This window comes from Mesoplodon bidens (assembly GCF_964165515.1).
Source record: "Mesoplodon bidens genome assembly, chromosome: 18".
Taxonomy (NCBI): domain Eukaryota; kingdom Metazoa; phylum Chordata; class Mammalia; order Artiodactyla; family Ziphiidae; genus Mesoplodon; species Mesoplodon bidens.
In genome coordinates, this window is record NC_138175.1 from 20,362,413 (window position 1) to 20,377,708 (window position 15,296).

The 15,296-nt window shown below is 46.0% G+C and overlaps 1 protein-coding gene across 1 annotated transcript in view; it reads left to right on the forward strand.

The window, feature by feature from the left end:
* The first annotated feature begins 562 nt into the window (after positions 1–562).
* CMTM4 (CKLF like MARVEL transmembrane domain containing 4) overlaps positions 563–15,296 on the forward strand; it is a 71,002-nt gene continuing 56,268 nt past the window's right edge. The window contains exon 1 of the mRNA XM_081217015.1: positions 563–929. Coding sequence (XP_081073141.1) covers positions 744–929 — 186 coding nt within the window. The 5' untranslated portion in view covers positions 563–743. The remainder of the gene's footprint in view (positions 930–15,296) is intronic.

Here is a 15,296-nt window from a genome sequence, read left to right on the forward strand (position 1 = left end):
GTGTGGGAGCCCAAGACACTTAGCCCCCTCTTGTAAGTCAAACAGTCCAAGTCAGGCCCACCCTGGGCCCCGTACTGTTCCCAGGACGGGGGTCGCACAGCACATCTTGGTCTTCACCGATAAGTCCCCTGGCCTACCTGAAGAAGACCCCACTTCCTCCAGGGAAGAAACGGAGGCAGCGCCCTGGGAAAGCAGCTCCGTGCCCCCTAGGTCCACCTCGACCCTCCGTCAGCCCCCATTCTCCCTCCTCCCCACTACCCCTCTTTCCCGGACCTTCGCCCTCCCACGCCGTGATAGCCTGGCGCGCAGCCGCGGCCCCGACCCCCGCGCGTACTCAGGTGAGGGCGGAGCCAGAGGCCCTGGCGCCCCGCCCCGCCCCGCCCTCCCGAGGCCCCGCAGCGCGGGCAGCCACCTCCACTCGCGGGAGCCGCGGAGCGCCGCCGAGCGGCCGGCGGGCGGGCGCTCGCTCCGCCCTCTCCCGGCTGGCCGCGCCGGCTCCCGCCTCCTTCCCTCTCCGCCAGCTCCCGCCTCCCTCCCTTTCCGCTGCCGAGGCGGCGGGAGCCGAGCCCGAGCGGACCGAGCCGCGGCCGCAGCCGGGCGGCGGGCTCAGAGGCGGCGGCGGCGGTGGTGCGGGCAGTTAGTCGGCGGCGGCGGCGGCGGCGGCGATGCGGCGGCCCCGCTGAGCCCGCTAGCTCCGGGCGCCGGAGGCCAGCCGCGCAAGGCGGCCCGGGCCGGGCGGCAGCATGCGGAGCGGCGAGGAGCTGGACGGCTTCGAGGGCGAGGCCTCGAGCACCTCCATGATCTCGGGCGCCAGCAGTCCGTACCAGCCCACCACCGAGCCGGTGAGCCAGCGTCGCGGGCTGGCTGGCCTGCGCTGCGACCCGGACTACCTGCGCGGCGCGTTCGGCTGCCTCAAGGTCGCCCAAGTGGTAGGTGCCGGGCGGGGCCCCAGGTGCCGGCGGGCGGCCTAGCCGCGCGCCTTCCCTCCCTGCTCCCGCTTCAGGGGGCGCAGGCCCGGCCGGCCTCCATCGCGCACTCGCTCCCCATGGCCCCAGTCCTTGCGCTCCCTCTCCTTCGCTGGGTCCCCGTGCCACCCTCCCCCTCCCCTGGGGACCCTGCCTTCCCCAGCCCTGCCGCCTCAGGTGTGCGCCTTCCACCTGAACACCTGCCCCCGGGCCTTCCTGTCCACTCCAGCCTTCGCTGTCGCGAGCCTCTTTCACTGTTGGGTTTGGTGGTGCGCGAAACCGGCGGGGGTCATGCTGTCCCCTGGGTACTGCTGGTCATAGCAACTTGTGTTAGGTTTTCGGGGCCCGCACATCCTCCACTCCTCCGGATGGTCCTCGTTTGTCTCGGCTTCCACCACTGGGGACTGTGGCTCGGTTTCTTCCCTGGCGCCCAGCAGAGTGCTGGGCATATGGTAGACGCTCAAATAAATGTTTGTTGAATGGAAGCATGTAGTCTAGATGCATTGGGGGAGCCCAGATTTGCCCAGAGTCTCCAGTTTATGCTGCAGAGGTTTTGTTTGTTTGTTTGTTTGTTGTTATTTATTTATTTATGGCTGCATTGGGTCTTCGTTGCTGCACGGGGGCTTTCTCTAGTTGCGGCGAGTGGGAGCTACTCTTTGTTGCTGTTCATGGGCTTCTCATTGCGGTGGCTTCTCTTGTTGCGGAGCACGGGCTCCAGGCACTCGGGCTTCAGTAGTTGTGGCACGTGGGTTCGATAGTTGTGGCTCCCGGGCTCTAGAGTACAGGCTCAGTAGTTGTGGTGCACGGGCTTAGTTGCTCTACGGCATGTGGGATCTTACTGGACCAGGGCTCGAACCAGTTTCCCCTGCATTGGCAGGCGGATTCTTAACCACTAGCCACCAAGGAAGTCCCTGCTGCAGAGGTTTTGATTCCTTCTAATTAGCCCAGAAGATAGAACCGGCATCCCTGAATCCTCCGCCCCAGCACCATGGCTGGCATTGCCCAGTTGGTACCCAGAGTTAAATCACTGTGGGAGGGCAGCCAGTTTTGGAGGTAACAGAAACAGAGAACTTTCTTTTGGGCTTGTCTATGGTAGAGCTCATTTCTCAGAATTCTTATTTTTAGCTTTCAGGGTGTTCAGGGCAGGGGCCTGTCCCCTCTGCCCCTCTTTTGTGGTTTTCTAACAGGCCTCTTTGGTTTGTTACTTAGCTCTGCTGTGGATAGAGCATACTCCAGTTCGGAAAAAACTGTCCCGATATCCCCTGACACAGGTAGGCCTTTCCTCTGAGGCCTGGCAGCGAAACTTTATAGACTTCTCATCTAGAGAAGCCATTTGCACAGAGCTGCAATGTATGTGCATTTTGTTTCTTCCAAGCACTGGTCTTCTTGTGCTTACTTGAGTACATAGATAAAGGTTCCTTGGGAATCATTTAATGTGTGGATATCCTTTAAATAAAGGTCTCAGTGTTTGTAAATTGCATAATCATAGACTGTTCTCTCTCTCTCTCTCTCTCTCACTCACTCACTCCGGTGAAAGGCTTGTTCTGCTGATTGCAAGAGGGTAGTTTTGAAGGGCTCTCAGGAAAGACAAACGGAGCAGGTTATTCCTCTCTAGAATTTTAAACTGACCTTATCTGGTAAAGTGGAATGTTCCAAGAGATATATTTGTTCTGTAGTTAGGCATTGTGGTTAGCAAAGTGAATGGAGGAGTGGGGGAGGTGTATAACTGCCTTTAAAAAGAGGCAGCTAGGGCTTCCCTGGTGGCGCAGTGGTTGAGAGTCCGCCTGCCGATGCAGGGGACACGGGTTCGTGCCCCTATCCCGGAAGATCCCACATGCCGCGCAGCAGCTGGGCCCGCGAGCCATGGCCGCGGAGCCTGTGTGTCCGGAGCCTGTGCTCCGCAACGGGAGAGGCCACAGCAGTGAGAGGCCCGCGTACAGCAAAAAAAAAAAAAAAAAAAGAGGCAGCTAGCTGATGTTTGAGTACAGCACTGATAATCAGAAGTGAATTAAAGAGCAGGATGGGAGGGAACGTGGGCCCAGGTGGAATTTAGGGCCTTGTTAAGTACCTTGTTTTGTTTACTCTGGACTTTTGAAAGTACCTAGAGCTTGCCACTCAAAAGATCTGATAAAAGAATGAAATCCAGTAGTTTATATAAAATGTTAGATATCACCTCATTGCTGGAATTTTGTCACCTAAAGCCAGAAATGGAAGCCAGTGGTATTTATCACTGCCTTTTCGTAAGGTGCTATTTTTTTTTTTGTAGCGCTTTACTTTTCATCTGGAAGAACTTTGGGGCCCAGCCCCTAAAATCTCGCCTAACTCTTGTCTTTTGTCTAATCTCTAGAATTTAAACAGCAAGAGGTTATGTTATGTGTGGGTGATTGAAGGATGGGGACCTGCTTGAAGGGTATGGCAACGTGAAACAGTTCTATTTATTTAGCTTTTCAGCCTTGTTAAAAAAAAAAATCAGTGTTTTTAGGGGGAAAAACCGCCACAAAACTTCAAGATAGTGGACTCTCAACTTAAACTGGAAAAGAAAACAAGAGTCGTTATGAAGATATTTCTTTTTGTTTTTGGCCATGCCATGGGGCATCTTAGTTCTCCAACCAGGGATCAAACCCGTGCCCCCTGCCTCGGAAGCATGGAGTCCTGTCCACTGCACCGCCAGGGAAGTCCCTGAAGATATTTCTAAGATGTTACAAAGCTCAGAATCCCATCAAGAAATATGTCTAATATAAGTTCTAATTCTAATATTACTTTTTGAGAAAAAATTTGACTTTTTTTCGTTTTAGGTTTTAGAGACATTTTTTGCGGTTTGTGGCCTATTGCCCACTGCAGGTCCTTGCTCCAGGTGTAGTCAGCAGCATTGCCAGCACCTGAGAGCTTATTAGAACTGCAGAGTCAGAGGCCTCACCCCAGGCTTTCTGAATCATAATCTGCAGTTTAGCAAGATTCTCCAGGAGATTCTCATGCACATTAAAGTTTGAGACTTACCTTTCTCTATCCTTTTAGTGTTAAAACCTTACACAGTACTAGCAATCAGTTCTCTATCAGAACCGTAAATAGTCAACCTCAAGGCTGAGGTTCTTCTGTAAAATGAGCCTATATCTCTCGAAAAGGATTAAGAGAATGAGGTAGTATGTAGAAATTAGCACCTAGTTTATTAGGCGCTTAGTTAGTGTGTAATAAAACGTTAGCTGTCACTGTTGCTAAGTAATACTTCCTGCCTTTAAAGAAACTTGGTGATAATGCCACCCCAAAATTATAATTATATATTTGAATTAAAGATAGTTTACTTCCTAGTGATTTAAAAGTTAAATCGATATTTTAAATGGAATGCTATTTGATAGTAAAACTAATCTGAAATATTATGGAAATTAATCAGTGCATTTTCATAGATTATATCTTTTTAAAAATTAATTTATTTTTGGCTGCGTTGGGTCTTCGTTGCTGCGCGTGGCCTTTCTCTAGTTGTGGCGAGGGGGGGCTACTCTTTGTTGCGGTGCACGGGCTTCTCACTGTGGTGGCTTCTCTTGTTGCGGAGCACGGGCTCTAGGCTCATGGGCTTCAGTAGTTGTGGCTCGCGGTCTCTAGGGCGCAGGCTCAGTAGTTGTGGCGCACAGGCTTAGTTGCCCCGAGGCATGTGGGCTCGAATCCGTGTCCCCTGCATTGGCAGGCGGATTCTTAACCACTGCGCCACCAGGGAAGTCGTAGATTATATGTTTTAAAAATGAAACTCATACCTATTTCTTAGTTGGGGAGAGTATCTCCTGTGGTTATTTCAAACAATATAAATGTACTTTTTGTAGGAAAAGAGTTGGTTTAAACTATTGATTTAAATACCTTCTTCTTTCTTTTGAATGTGGATTCTGTGAGTGCTTATTGGTTTTTAGCTCTCAGACATCATTTAATGAAATAGTTAATGTGGGCCTTTTGTTTATTGTTTTGTTTTGATTTTTTTTCCAAAGCACTCGGTTGAAAGCAGAATTTTGCTCTTGGGATGGGGGTGGGGCATACTATCGCTTATACCATGAGGAGAGGACCTCGATGGGACGACTTTCTGAATCACAACAGCAGGCATCACTAATGAGTGCTTACTCTACTGTTATCACCTTTATTTTATGGTTGAGAAAGTTAGAGGCACCGAGGTCGTGACTCATTTAAGGTCACATGGCTAGTGGTTGGTGGAGCTGGGACTTGAACCCAGGTGGCGTGCCCTTTCCTGCCTCCTGAACACATCATTTTCAGTTGTTCCACAGAGCAGAGGAGACCTTGAGTCCAAGGACATTCCTGAGGTCTTTGGTCAGCCTGGTGACTTTCTGGGTGACTTTTACGTACTGAAGTGATACACTTAACAAGGGTTTTGATTTCTCAGTGGCCATTGCGCTGTTCCTAGGTGTGCAGTTCCTGTGTGGTGTCCTGCTCCTCACCCAGCAGACTTGTCACTTTCCGCCTTGAGGGGATAGGCCTTCTCAAAAGAGCCAAGAGCAGAATCAGCTTTTAAGTTCCAAAAACACCTCTCAAGGAGCTCTTTTGCTTCAGATCCCTTTCTCTTTTTTTTTTCTTTTTTGTCTACATCACTTTTATTTTATTTTATTTTTTGGCTGCACCCCGTGGCATGTGGGATCTTAGTTCCCCGACCAGGGATCCAACCTGAGTCCCCTGCATTGGGAGTTCGGAGTCTTAACCACTGGACCACCAGGGAAGTCCCTGGATCCCTTTCTTGAGCCCCTCCCATGCCTGATTGACCTTCTGACATCGCATTGCATTTGTTTAGGACTTTTTTTTTTTTTTTTGCAGTATGCGGGCCTCTCACTGTTGTGGCCTCTCCCGTTGAGGAGCACAGGCTCCGGAGGCACAGGCTCAGCGGCCATGGCTTACGGGCCCAGCTGCTCCACGGCATGGGGGATCTTCCCGGACTGGGGCACGAACCCGTGTCCCCTGTATCGGCAGGCGGACTCTCAACCACTGTGCCACCAGGGAATCCCTAGGACTATTTTTTAAACAAAGTTGGGTAATAGGTGATGTTTAAATTCAAATTTTAGCTCTGCTGATCTCCTTGAAATCTCTTAACCCCATTGTTTCTTGGCTTCCTCCGTAGTAGAATGTGAGTGGTAATGACTGAGCATTTTAGGAATTGTAAGAACTAAAGGGTTAATGTTTGACAGGTGCTTTCTTAGGTAACTCAAAGACAAATGTGAGCGTTTGCATTTCAGGGTTGGGTGATAACTTATCTTTTACATGATGGAAACTGTCAGTTTTTCATCCCGTGCTGGTGAGCGCTTCCCTCACCTTTCTGGCTTTCCTGGGCTGTATAGAAGCAGGGCAGGAGCGTGCAGAGAATGGCTGGTGAAGTAGTTTCACTGCATTGGCTTCTCACTTCTACCTTAAGGTGGCTTCTTATAAAACAGTCCCATTTTCCCTTGGGCAGATTGTTATCTTTGGGAGTTGTCTTCCTGGTCAAAAACTTGAAGTCAAATAAATTCTAGCAGAATTTAAGCAAAGATTAAAATCTCTCGTAAGTTTTTATGATGATTAAAAATAGTAAAATTGGGCTTCCCTGGTGGCACAGTGGTTGAGAGTCCGCCTGCCGATGCAGGGGACACAGGTTCGTGCCCCGGTCTGGGAAGATCCCACATGCCGTGGAGCGGCTGGGCCCATGAGCCATGGCCGCTGAGCCTGCGTGTCCGGAGCCTGTGCTCCACAATGGGAGAGGCCACAACAGTGAGAGGCCTGTGTACCACAAAAAAAAAAAAAAAAAAAAAAAAAAAAAAAAAAAAAAAAGTAAAATTATCACCCAAGACCTCAGAAAAGTGTCTAGTACACATCTGTTTTATAAAACCAGACAAAGATGATTCAAGAAAAGAAAGCTTCAGACCAACCATCCTCATGAACAGAGGCACAAAAATCCTCAACGAACTACTAGGAAATTGAATCCAGCAATGTTATGTAAAAAGAATAGTACACGACAATCATTGTGATTTATCCCAGGAAGAAAAGGCTGGTTCAGTTTTCCAAAATCAGGAGATATAATCCACCATACTAACAGTTTAAAGCACAAAAAACACTTGATTATGTCAGGGGATGCAGAAAAGAACTTTTGACAAAATTCAACATTCATTCACAATAAATGTAGCCAAGAAGACTAGTAAGATAAGGGAACTGCCTCAACCTGGAAAAGGGCATCTGCCAGAAATCGACAGCTAACATAGTTAGTGGTGAAAATACTTCCCCTTAAGATGGGGAGCAAGGCAATGATGTCTGTTCTCACCACATGTCTGTTCTGTCTTCCACATCCTACTGGAAGTGCTAGCCAGTGCAAGAAAAATAAATAGAAGGCATTCAGACTGGAAAGAAAGAAAAACTGTCCCTATTTGCAGATGGCATGATTGTCTACGTAGACAATCCCATGGAAATCTATAAAAAAGCTCCTAGGACTAATGTGTGAGTCAGCAAGGTGGCAACATACAAGGTCAACACACAAAAATCAATCATATTTTTATATCCTAGCAATCAATCATTGGAAACTGAAATTTAAAAAAAAAAGCAACCCATATCAGTTATGATAGCTCTGAAAAGAATGAAATACTTAGGTCTAAATCTAACAAAACATGTACAGGATCTACATGCTGAAAACTACAAAACACCGAAGAAGGAAATCAAAGACCACTGAAGTAAGTGGGCAGACATACTGTGCTCATGGATTGCAAGATTCGATATAGTTATTAAAATATCACTCCTTGGACTTCTCTGGTGGCGCAGTGGTTGAGAATCCACCTACCAATGCAGGAGACATGGGTTCGACCCTGGTCGGGAAAAATCCCACATGCCGCGGAGCAACTAAGCTCATGCGCCACAACCACACGCGCTGCAACTACTGAGCCCATGCGCCTAGAGCCTGTGCTCCGCAACAAGAGAAGCCACCACAGTGAGAAGCCCGCACACCGCAACGAAGAGTAGCCCACGCTCACCGCAACTAGAGAAAGCCCGCATGCAGCAACGAAGACCCAACGCAGCCAAAAATAAATAAAAAAATATATATATATATAAAAGCTTTTCAAAAATACATAAATAAATAAATATGTGTCACTTCTCCACAGATTGATCTGTAGGTTTAACATTATCCCAAAATCCCAGCAAGATTTTTTTTAGATAGAGAAGCTGATTCTAAAATTGATATGGAAAGTCAGGTTAGCCAGGCAGAGGGATGATGAAGGATTGGTTTTGAGGGCAGAGGGAACAACACAACATGAAGATAGAACATGGAGTTCAGGGGTGTGTGTGTGTGTGTGTGTGTGTTGGGGGGTGGGATGGGGAGGGGCTCTGAGAGTATGGACTTTATGTCTCTTATCACCATGAGACTTTTGGCCAGTTGCTTGTTCACTTCAGGCCACAAGCGGGTCTCCTTATTTGTAAATCAGGGCTGATGAGAGGGCTACTGCCGCCCGTGAGCCTTCCATACAAAGTCCTTAGCAAAGTGTCTCTCACACACAAGTCACACCAACATGTTAGCACTATCGAATATCTCTGGAATGGTACAAGTTGGGAAACTGGGTGACCAAGGGTCAGGGTGGAAGGGAGATTTATTTTTCACTGTATTTGAATTGTATACCACACGCAGATACCTTCTGTTCAAAAATTCCCAAAGCATCAGCTGTTACTAGCTCTATATATAGAGAGAGTAAATATTAGCTTAAAGCTTAGTATATATTAGCCTTAAAGCTATTATACCAATCATAATCTTTAGTTAACCTTTTATTACTTTCTTACTTTGTAATTTGGAGGCCCTTTTGGGGAGAATGATTTAGATAATACAGTACAGACATCTTGAAGAAACTTGGAGCTTAAAAGTTTTTTCAATCTATTTTCCTGTAAAAAAAAAAAAAGAAGCCTTCTGCACAGTTGTGGGTGCTTAATAAATTTGTTGATGCTAATGAAAAACTTTCTCCCATTTGAAAGGAATCTACCTTATAGGCTGGCTACTATAGTTAATAATACTGTATTGCAGTTGCATTGTAATTGAAAGTTGCTAAGAGAATAGATCTGATAAGCTCTCATCACAAGAAAAAAATTTTTAAACTATATATGGTGATGCATGTTAAATAAGACTTATTGTGGTGATAATGTGAATATCATTATTGATACAAATATTGATATATAGAAATACTGAATCATTATGTTGTACACCTGAAACTAATGTAATGTTATATTCCAGTTATATCTCAATAAAAAAACCATTGTAACATTGAAGGAAATTAGGGAAAAAATCTTAGTCAAATGAAAAGCACTTTGGAATTTTTCCCTTCCAAAGGCTGCATAAGATCCCTTGATCATGGTTTCCAATATTTTGCTATTAGGAAGGATCCTTCAGTAAATGTCCTTCATTCTTCTTTTGAATTGTGACTATTTTTTGTTAAATTTCAGGGAGTGCTATTACTAGATCAAAGGGCAATATCATTACATTTCTGAACATTAAAAAAACATATATGGACTTGATCCTACAACATACGTAAAGGTCTCACCTTATCCCAAGTTAACAGTGTGCTTACCCACAAGAACTTACCAGTGGGAAATGCTGAGCTCAGTAAGACCTTCAGGACTCCTCCTGGGTCATAGGGCCAAATTAATTTTTTCTTGGGACTTCCTTGGTGGTCCAGTGGCCAAGACTCCATGCCCCCAATGCAGGGGACCTGGGTTCAATCCTTGGTCAGGGAACTAGATCCCACATGCCGCAACTAAGAGTTCACATGCAGCAGCTAAAAGATCCTGCATACCATAAGACCTGCTGCAGCCAAAATTTAAAAAAAAAAAATTTCTTTCTTGATAGCACTGGAAACCTTTGTTCTTTCTTTCTTTTTCAAAAAGATTTAATTATTTTTTCTCTTCCAGTTTTATTGAGATATATTTGACATAGACACTGTATAAGTTTAAGGTGTGCAGCATAATGATTTGATTTACATACGTCATGAAATGATTACCACCATAAGTTTAGTGAACATCCACCATCTCAGATAGATACAAAATTAAAGAAATAGAAAAAATTTTTTTTCCTTGTGATGAGAACTCAGGATTTACTTGCTTAACTTACGTATATAACAGCAGCAGTGTTCACTATACTCAGCATGTTGTGCATCACATCCCTAGTATTCATTTATCTTGTACCTGGAAGTTTGTACCTTGTGACCACCCTCATCCATCCCTCTCTTCCCTACGTGCCACCTCTGGTAACCACAATTCTGATCTCATTTTCTATGAGTTTTATGTTGAAGTATAATTGACCTACAGCACTACGTTAGTTCTTGTTATACAGCATAGCGATTTGATATTTCTGTACACCTCAAAATGATCATTGTGATGACCTTTTATCTTTTCTTTCTTTCTTTTTTTTTATTTTGCGGTACGCGGGCCTCTCACTGTTGTGGCCCCTCCCGCTGCGGAGCACAGGCTCCAGACGCGCAGGCTCAGTGGCCATGGCTCACGGGCTCCGCGGCACGTGGGATCTTCCCGGACCGGGGCACGAACCCGTGTCCCCTGCATTGGCAGGCGGACTCTCAACCACTGCACCACCAGGGAAGCCCTATCTTTTCTTTCTTTTTAAAAAATATTTATTTATTTGGCTGCGTCGGATCTTAGTTGCATGCGGGATCTTTTGTTGCGGTGCACGGGGCTTCGTTGCTCTGTGGCATCTTAGTTCCCCAGCCAGGGATCGAACCTGTGTCCCCTGCATTGGAAGGCGGATTCTTAACCACTCGACCACCAGGGAAGTCCCTGATGACCTTTTTTCTTAATTACAAAGTACTAAGAGCCTTTCCCAGGTCATGGCACTTCATAGGATGCTTAGAGGGGGCAAGGGCAGTGTACGTGCCCTGCCAAATCCATGATGCTTCTCCCTCCTGGTAGAATGAATGGATGCTTACCTGCATGCTGGAGAGAGGCCTATTTCCAGCCTAGAGGTAGTGCTGGATGTACCTGAGATGCAGCACATATGTGATCCACCCCATTAAGGGCTGAGGTCTGTATGGCTGCCAAAGCTGATTATTTTCCAAGATGGTCCATTTAGCTCCCTGAGCTGTTGAAATGACCTGGAAATAGCAGCGTTCTGGCCTTCAACCCACAGCTATCACTCACTGCCTCTTTGTCCTCATTCCTGGAAGTAGCTCCGAATCCTTTCGTAGGGTGATGTCGTATTTCTTTGGAAGATAAAGTTGTTTGTTAGAGCATAGCGCAATAGTCAAAGGCCTGTAACTGTGATCATAGAGCCTCAATTTTCTCACTCTCAGTTTTGTGTGCTCTCTCAGACCATATATAAGTACATCCTAAGTTTGGTTTTTTTTTTCTTGCGGTACGCGGGCCTCTCACTGTTGTGGCCTCTCCCGTTGTGGAGCACAGGCTCCGGACGCGCAGGCTCAGCGGCCATGACTCACGGGCCTAGCCGCTCCGTAGCATGTGGGATCTTCCCGGACCGGGGCACGAACCCGTGTCCCCTGCATCGGCAGGCGGACTCTTAACCACTGTGCCACCAGGGAAGCCCCATCCTAAGTTTTAAAAAATTACTGTACTTTTAAATTATGAAATATTCCAAGCATTGAAATTAGAGCAGCAAGTACCATTTATTGACAGTGAGTCCTGAGGTTTTTGTTTGGAAAATAAGATTATTCCTGTGTGTGCAAGAGAGGTAAAAAGCAGGGCGAGATGAACTGGGATTTGGATTCATTAGCAGGGTGAGACTTCAGAGAGTCTAGAAGGAGGAGGAAAGGCAGAGAGCGAGAGCGCAAGGCACCTCCGGACGAGGGGATGGCCTCAGCATCTTGTCTGGTGGCGAAGAGCCAGTTTAAACTTTCAAAGGCTCAGTTCAAAGTGGTCCAGAGCTGGGAACAGGCCTGCAGCTGGCTGAAGAGGGAACAGATGAGTGGAAGGGTACAGAAGTCAGAAAGTGACACCTCCTTCGGGAGAAGATCTTGCCTTTTTAGCATTTGGAAACTATCTTATTTTGAAGCGGTTTAACTTCTTGATGGGGGGGATTTTTGTGTGAAAAATTCTCACTTAAAGGCAGGGGTGGCGCCCAGCCCTCCTCTCAGCACCTCTCGTGTGTGGCCTTGTGTCCTCACATAAAATGGTGGGGTTTGCCACTGGTTTTCAGAGTGAGGGGTCCCCTGGGAGCCCTAAGTTTATTAATATAGAAATGGGGGTTGAGAATCAGACTGAGGGGCTGGGTACCAGTTGTGTTTCAGAAAGTCTAATATAAACTGCATTAAACAGAGTAAGGCCAGTTTCTTTTCTGACTGGGGTTTTAAGGTACTGATTATTTCACTTGACCAGAAGCTTTGATTAACATTTTGATTAACATACTCCTGCTTTAGAGTCTTTGCATCTGAGCTTGATTCTTCCATCCCCTCCATCCCTTCCCAGAAATGCCCACTTGGCTCTGTTCTTCTCTTCTGCTCAAGAGACCTGCTCAAGAGACCTTCCCTGACCACCTGCCAAAAGTAGGACACTCCCCCATCCCTGCTCTTTATCCGCCTCACCCTGCTTTACTTTTCTTCTCAGCATTTACCACCCAACTAGAATACCAACTCCACGAGAGCAGAGGCTTTGTGTTTTGAGTTCCCTGAGGTATCCTCAGTGTCTAAAACAGCACCTGGCCCCATAGTGAGGCACCGAATGAACAGGTGAATATACATATCTGTTTCACTGAAGAAAGAAAAAAAATAACAGTTTATGTATTATTTAACATAGTTCGTAAGGTCAAATTATTTGAAGACATGGGATCTATAAGGGAACAATAACATTTATATATTTATAAGCAAATAAGCTTCTGGACTCTGTTGTAAGTGGAAAATATTGGGGAGAAAGTATGGAAATAAAATGCCATTGTAATTATTTTTTTCTTTTTTTAATCGTGAGTTTTAAGTGTATCTAGTGCTACTAGGAAACAGAAGCTTTTGCTTAGGAGACAGATTTTTGTTAAAGGAGGGGAAACCATAAGAGGCTTTGCCAAGCTTTTTGCTTAGGAACGTATAAAATGAAAACCAGGGGTTCTGTAATTATTACTAAAGTTGTCTGCTTGCTGATTAACATGTTGGGGGAGAGGGTCACTGAGGATCTGCCACGTCAGTATTTTGAGAATCCTTAGAGCAGACACGTAACATGTGTAAAGAAGTCACAACTGGGATTGAGGCTGAGGGTCCTTGTGCTTGTTTTTATGGACCTCTCTGATGAAAATAAAAGAACAGCCGTTCTGTGAGGCCTGAGAAGGGAGGCCTTCATCTCCAGTGAAGACTGGAGAGGCCCATAGGAAATACTGGAATCCAGAATTTTGTCTCTGAACATTTCAAATGATTGGTTAAATTTGGGAATTAAATGGGTTAATAAACAACTTAAAATGTTCAGAGTTTCATCAAACGTGGATAGTTTTGAATGGTTTCTTTCTTGCCACTACAATTTGATGACTGGTGCAGGGGAAGCCTTCATTTTTGTGGTTTCCCGTTTATTCCAGCACAGCTATGAAAAACAGTTTAAGGCTAAAAGTTTTTTGTGCCAGTGGAAAAAAAGCAAACCCCAAGGAGCAATGGCTCTTCCAGCAGTAGTTGCTTCTTTAGCTTGTCTACTTTCTCTCAACCATTTTTGGTCCAAACCCTACACATGTGTATAATTTCAGGTTAAGAGTTGGCTAAGTAACTTTAGAGTTAGATCAAGGTCAGTAGCTAGATGTTGGTAAAAATTCTAACATATTTTCCCCCTTAAAAAAAAAATCTATACTTCATATATGTGTGAACGTCGAGGCTGGGCCAGATACTGTTAGACATACATAAATAGGACAAAAATCCCTGCCTCCAAGGGGTTCACAGTCCATTTGGAGGAGGGTTTGGTATGAGGCAGAGAAAGTACACAACCTTCCTGATCACCGGAGCCACGTGCTGTAATAGGGGTGGGGACAGTGGGCTTGGCTAGGAGGTGTGGTGTGTCCTGTGGAGAAGGAGTTTACCAGGTCCTGGGAGCTGAGGGCGAGCCCAGGAAAGGGGTGGGAAGGAGGTACCAGGTATGGTTCACCAGGCAGAGGTATGGAAGGGGAGGGATGAGGGGGACCCAGGTTGGGCCTGACTTGTTAGGCTAATGAATTTGGATTTTCTGAAAGAGATGAGGAACAGTCAGAGCTGTGGCTGTTGAGCACTTGCAGTGTGGCTAGTATGAATTTTGAGGTGTGCATAGGTGTAAAAAACATGTTGGAGTTCAAAGAGGTAATAGGAAAAAAGCAGAATGTAAAATTACATGTTGAAATGGTGGTATTTTGGCTATATTGGAGTAAATAAAATTTACTATTAAAGTGAACTCTACCTATTTCTTTTTACTTTTTAAAATATGGCTCTTAGAAAATTTAAAATTACTTACATGGCTCACGTGTTTTTGTTGGCTGTCGCTGGGTTAGAGGGTGTGAGGAATGGCTTTGAGAAGGCTGAGATGATCCAAAGCCTGCTAAGAGACTTTGAGTAGTCCAGGTGAGGATCGGGGACGGGAAGGACCGTGGCAAGTGGGAGTAAAGAGGTGGCAGTTACGTTTATTATATTCCTTGTTTTTATTTTTCATTGTTTATTTCTCTATCAAAGAAATACTTAAGCTAACATTTATGGCACTTTTACATGTGAGGAATCTGACCCTAGAGAAGCTGTGATTTACCTATGGCTATCCAGTTTGTTGGTCGTCTTGGAACCTGGGCCTCAGGCTGGCGTTCTTTCCCCTGTGACTGGCTCCTGCTCTAGGGTGACAGTTTGATTCCTTCCTGTGAAGCCAGATGGGGGATAGCTCTGTGAATTCTGATAATCTTGCTTACCCTTTATGTGATTATGGGGAAGACAGAAGAATAGTTAACATCCTCAGGCGTTTTCTAGGATAGTGGTTTTTGGAAAGCCTGTATATGATAAATCAAGTCTTTGCCTGTGATACTCTGTTTATTTATTTATTTATTTTAGCCGCGCCACACGGCTTGGGGGATCTTGGTTCCCTGACCAGGGATTGAACCCCAGGCCCTCAGCAGTGAAAGCGGGGAGTCCTAACTACTGGACTGCCAGGGGATTCCCCTGTGACACTCTGCTTAAAGTGCAGGTGTTGGGACCTCCCTGGTGGTCCAGTGGGTAAGACTCCACGCTCCCAATGCAGGGGGCCCAGGTTCAATCCCTGGTCGGGGAACTAGATCCCGCAGGCATGCCGCAACTAAGACGCCCGCATGCCCAAACTAAGACCTGGCACAGCCTAAATAAATAAATAAATAAGCATTAAAAAAATAAAAATAAAAAAGTGCACATGTTTACCCAGCCCAGGCAAATGGCTCAA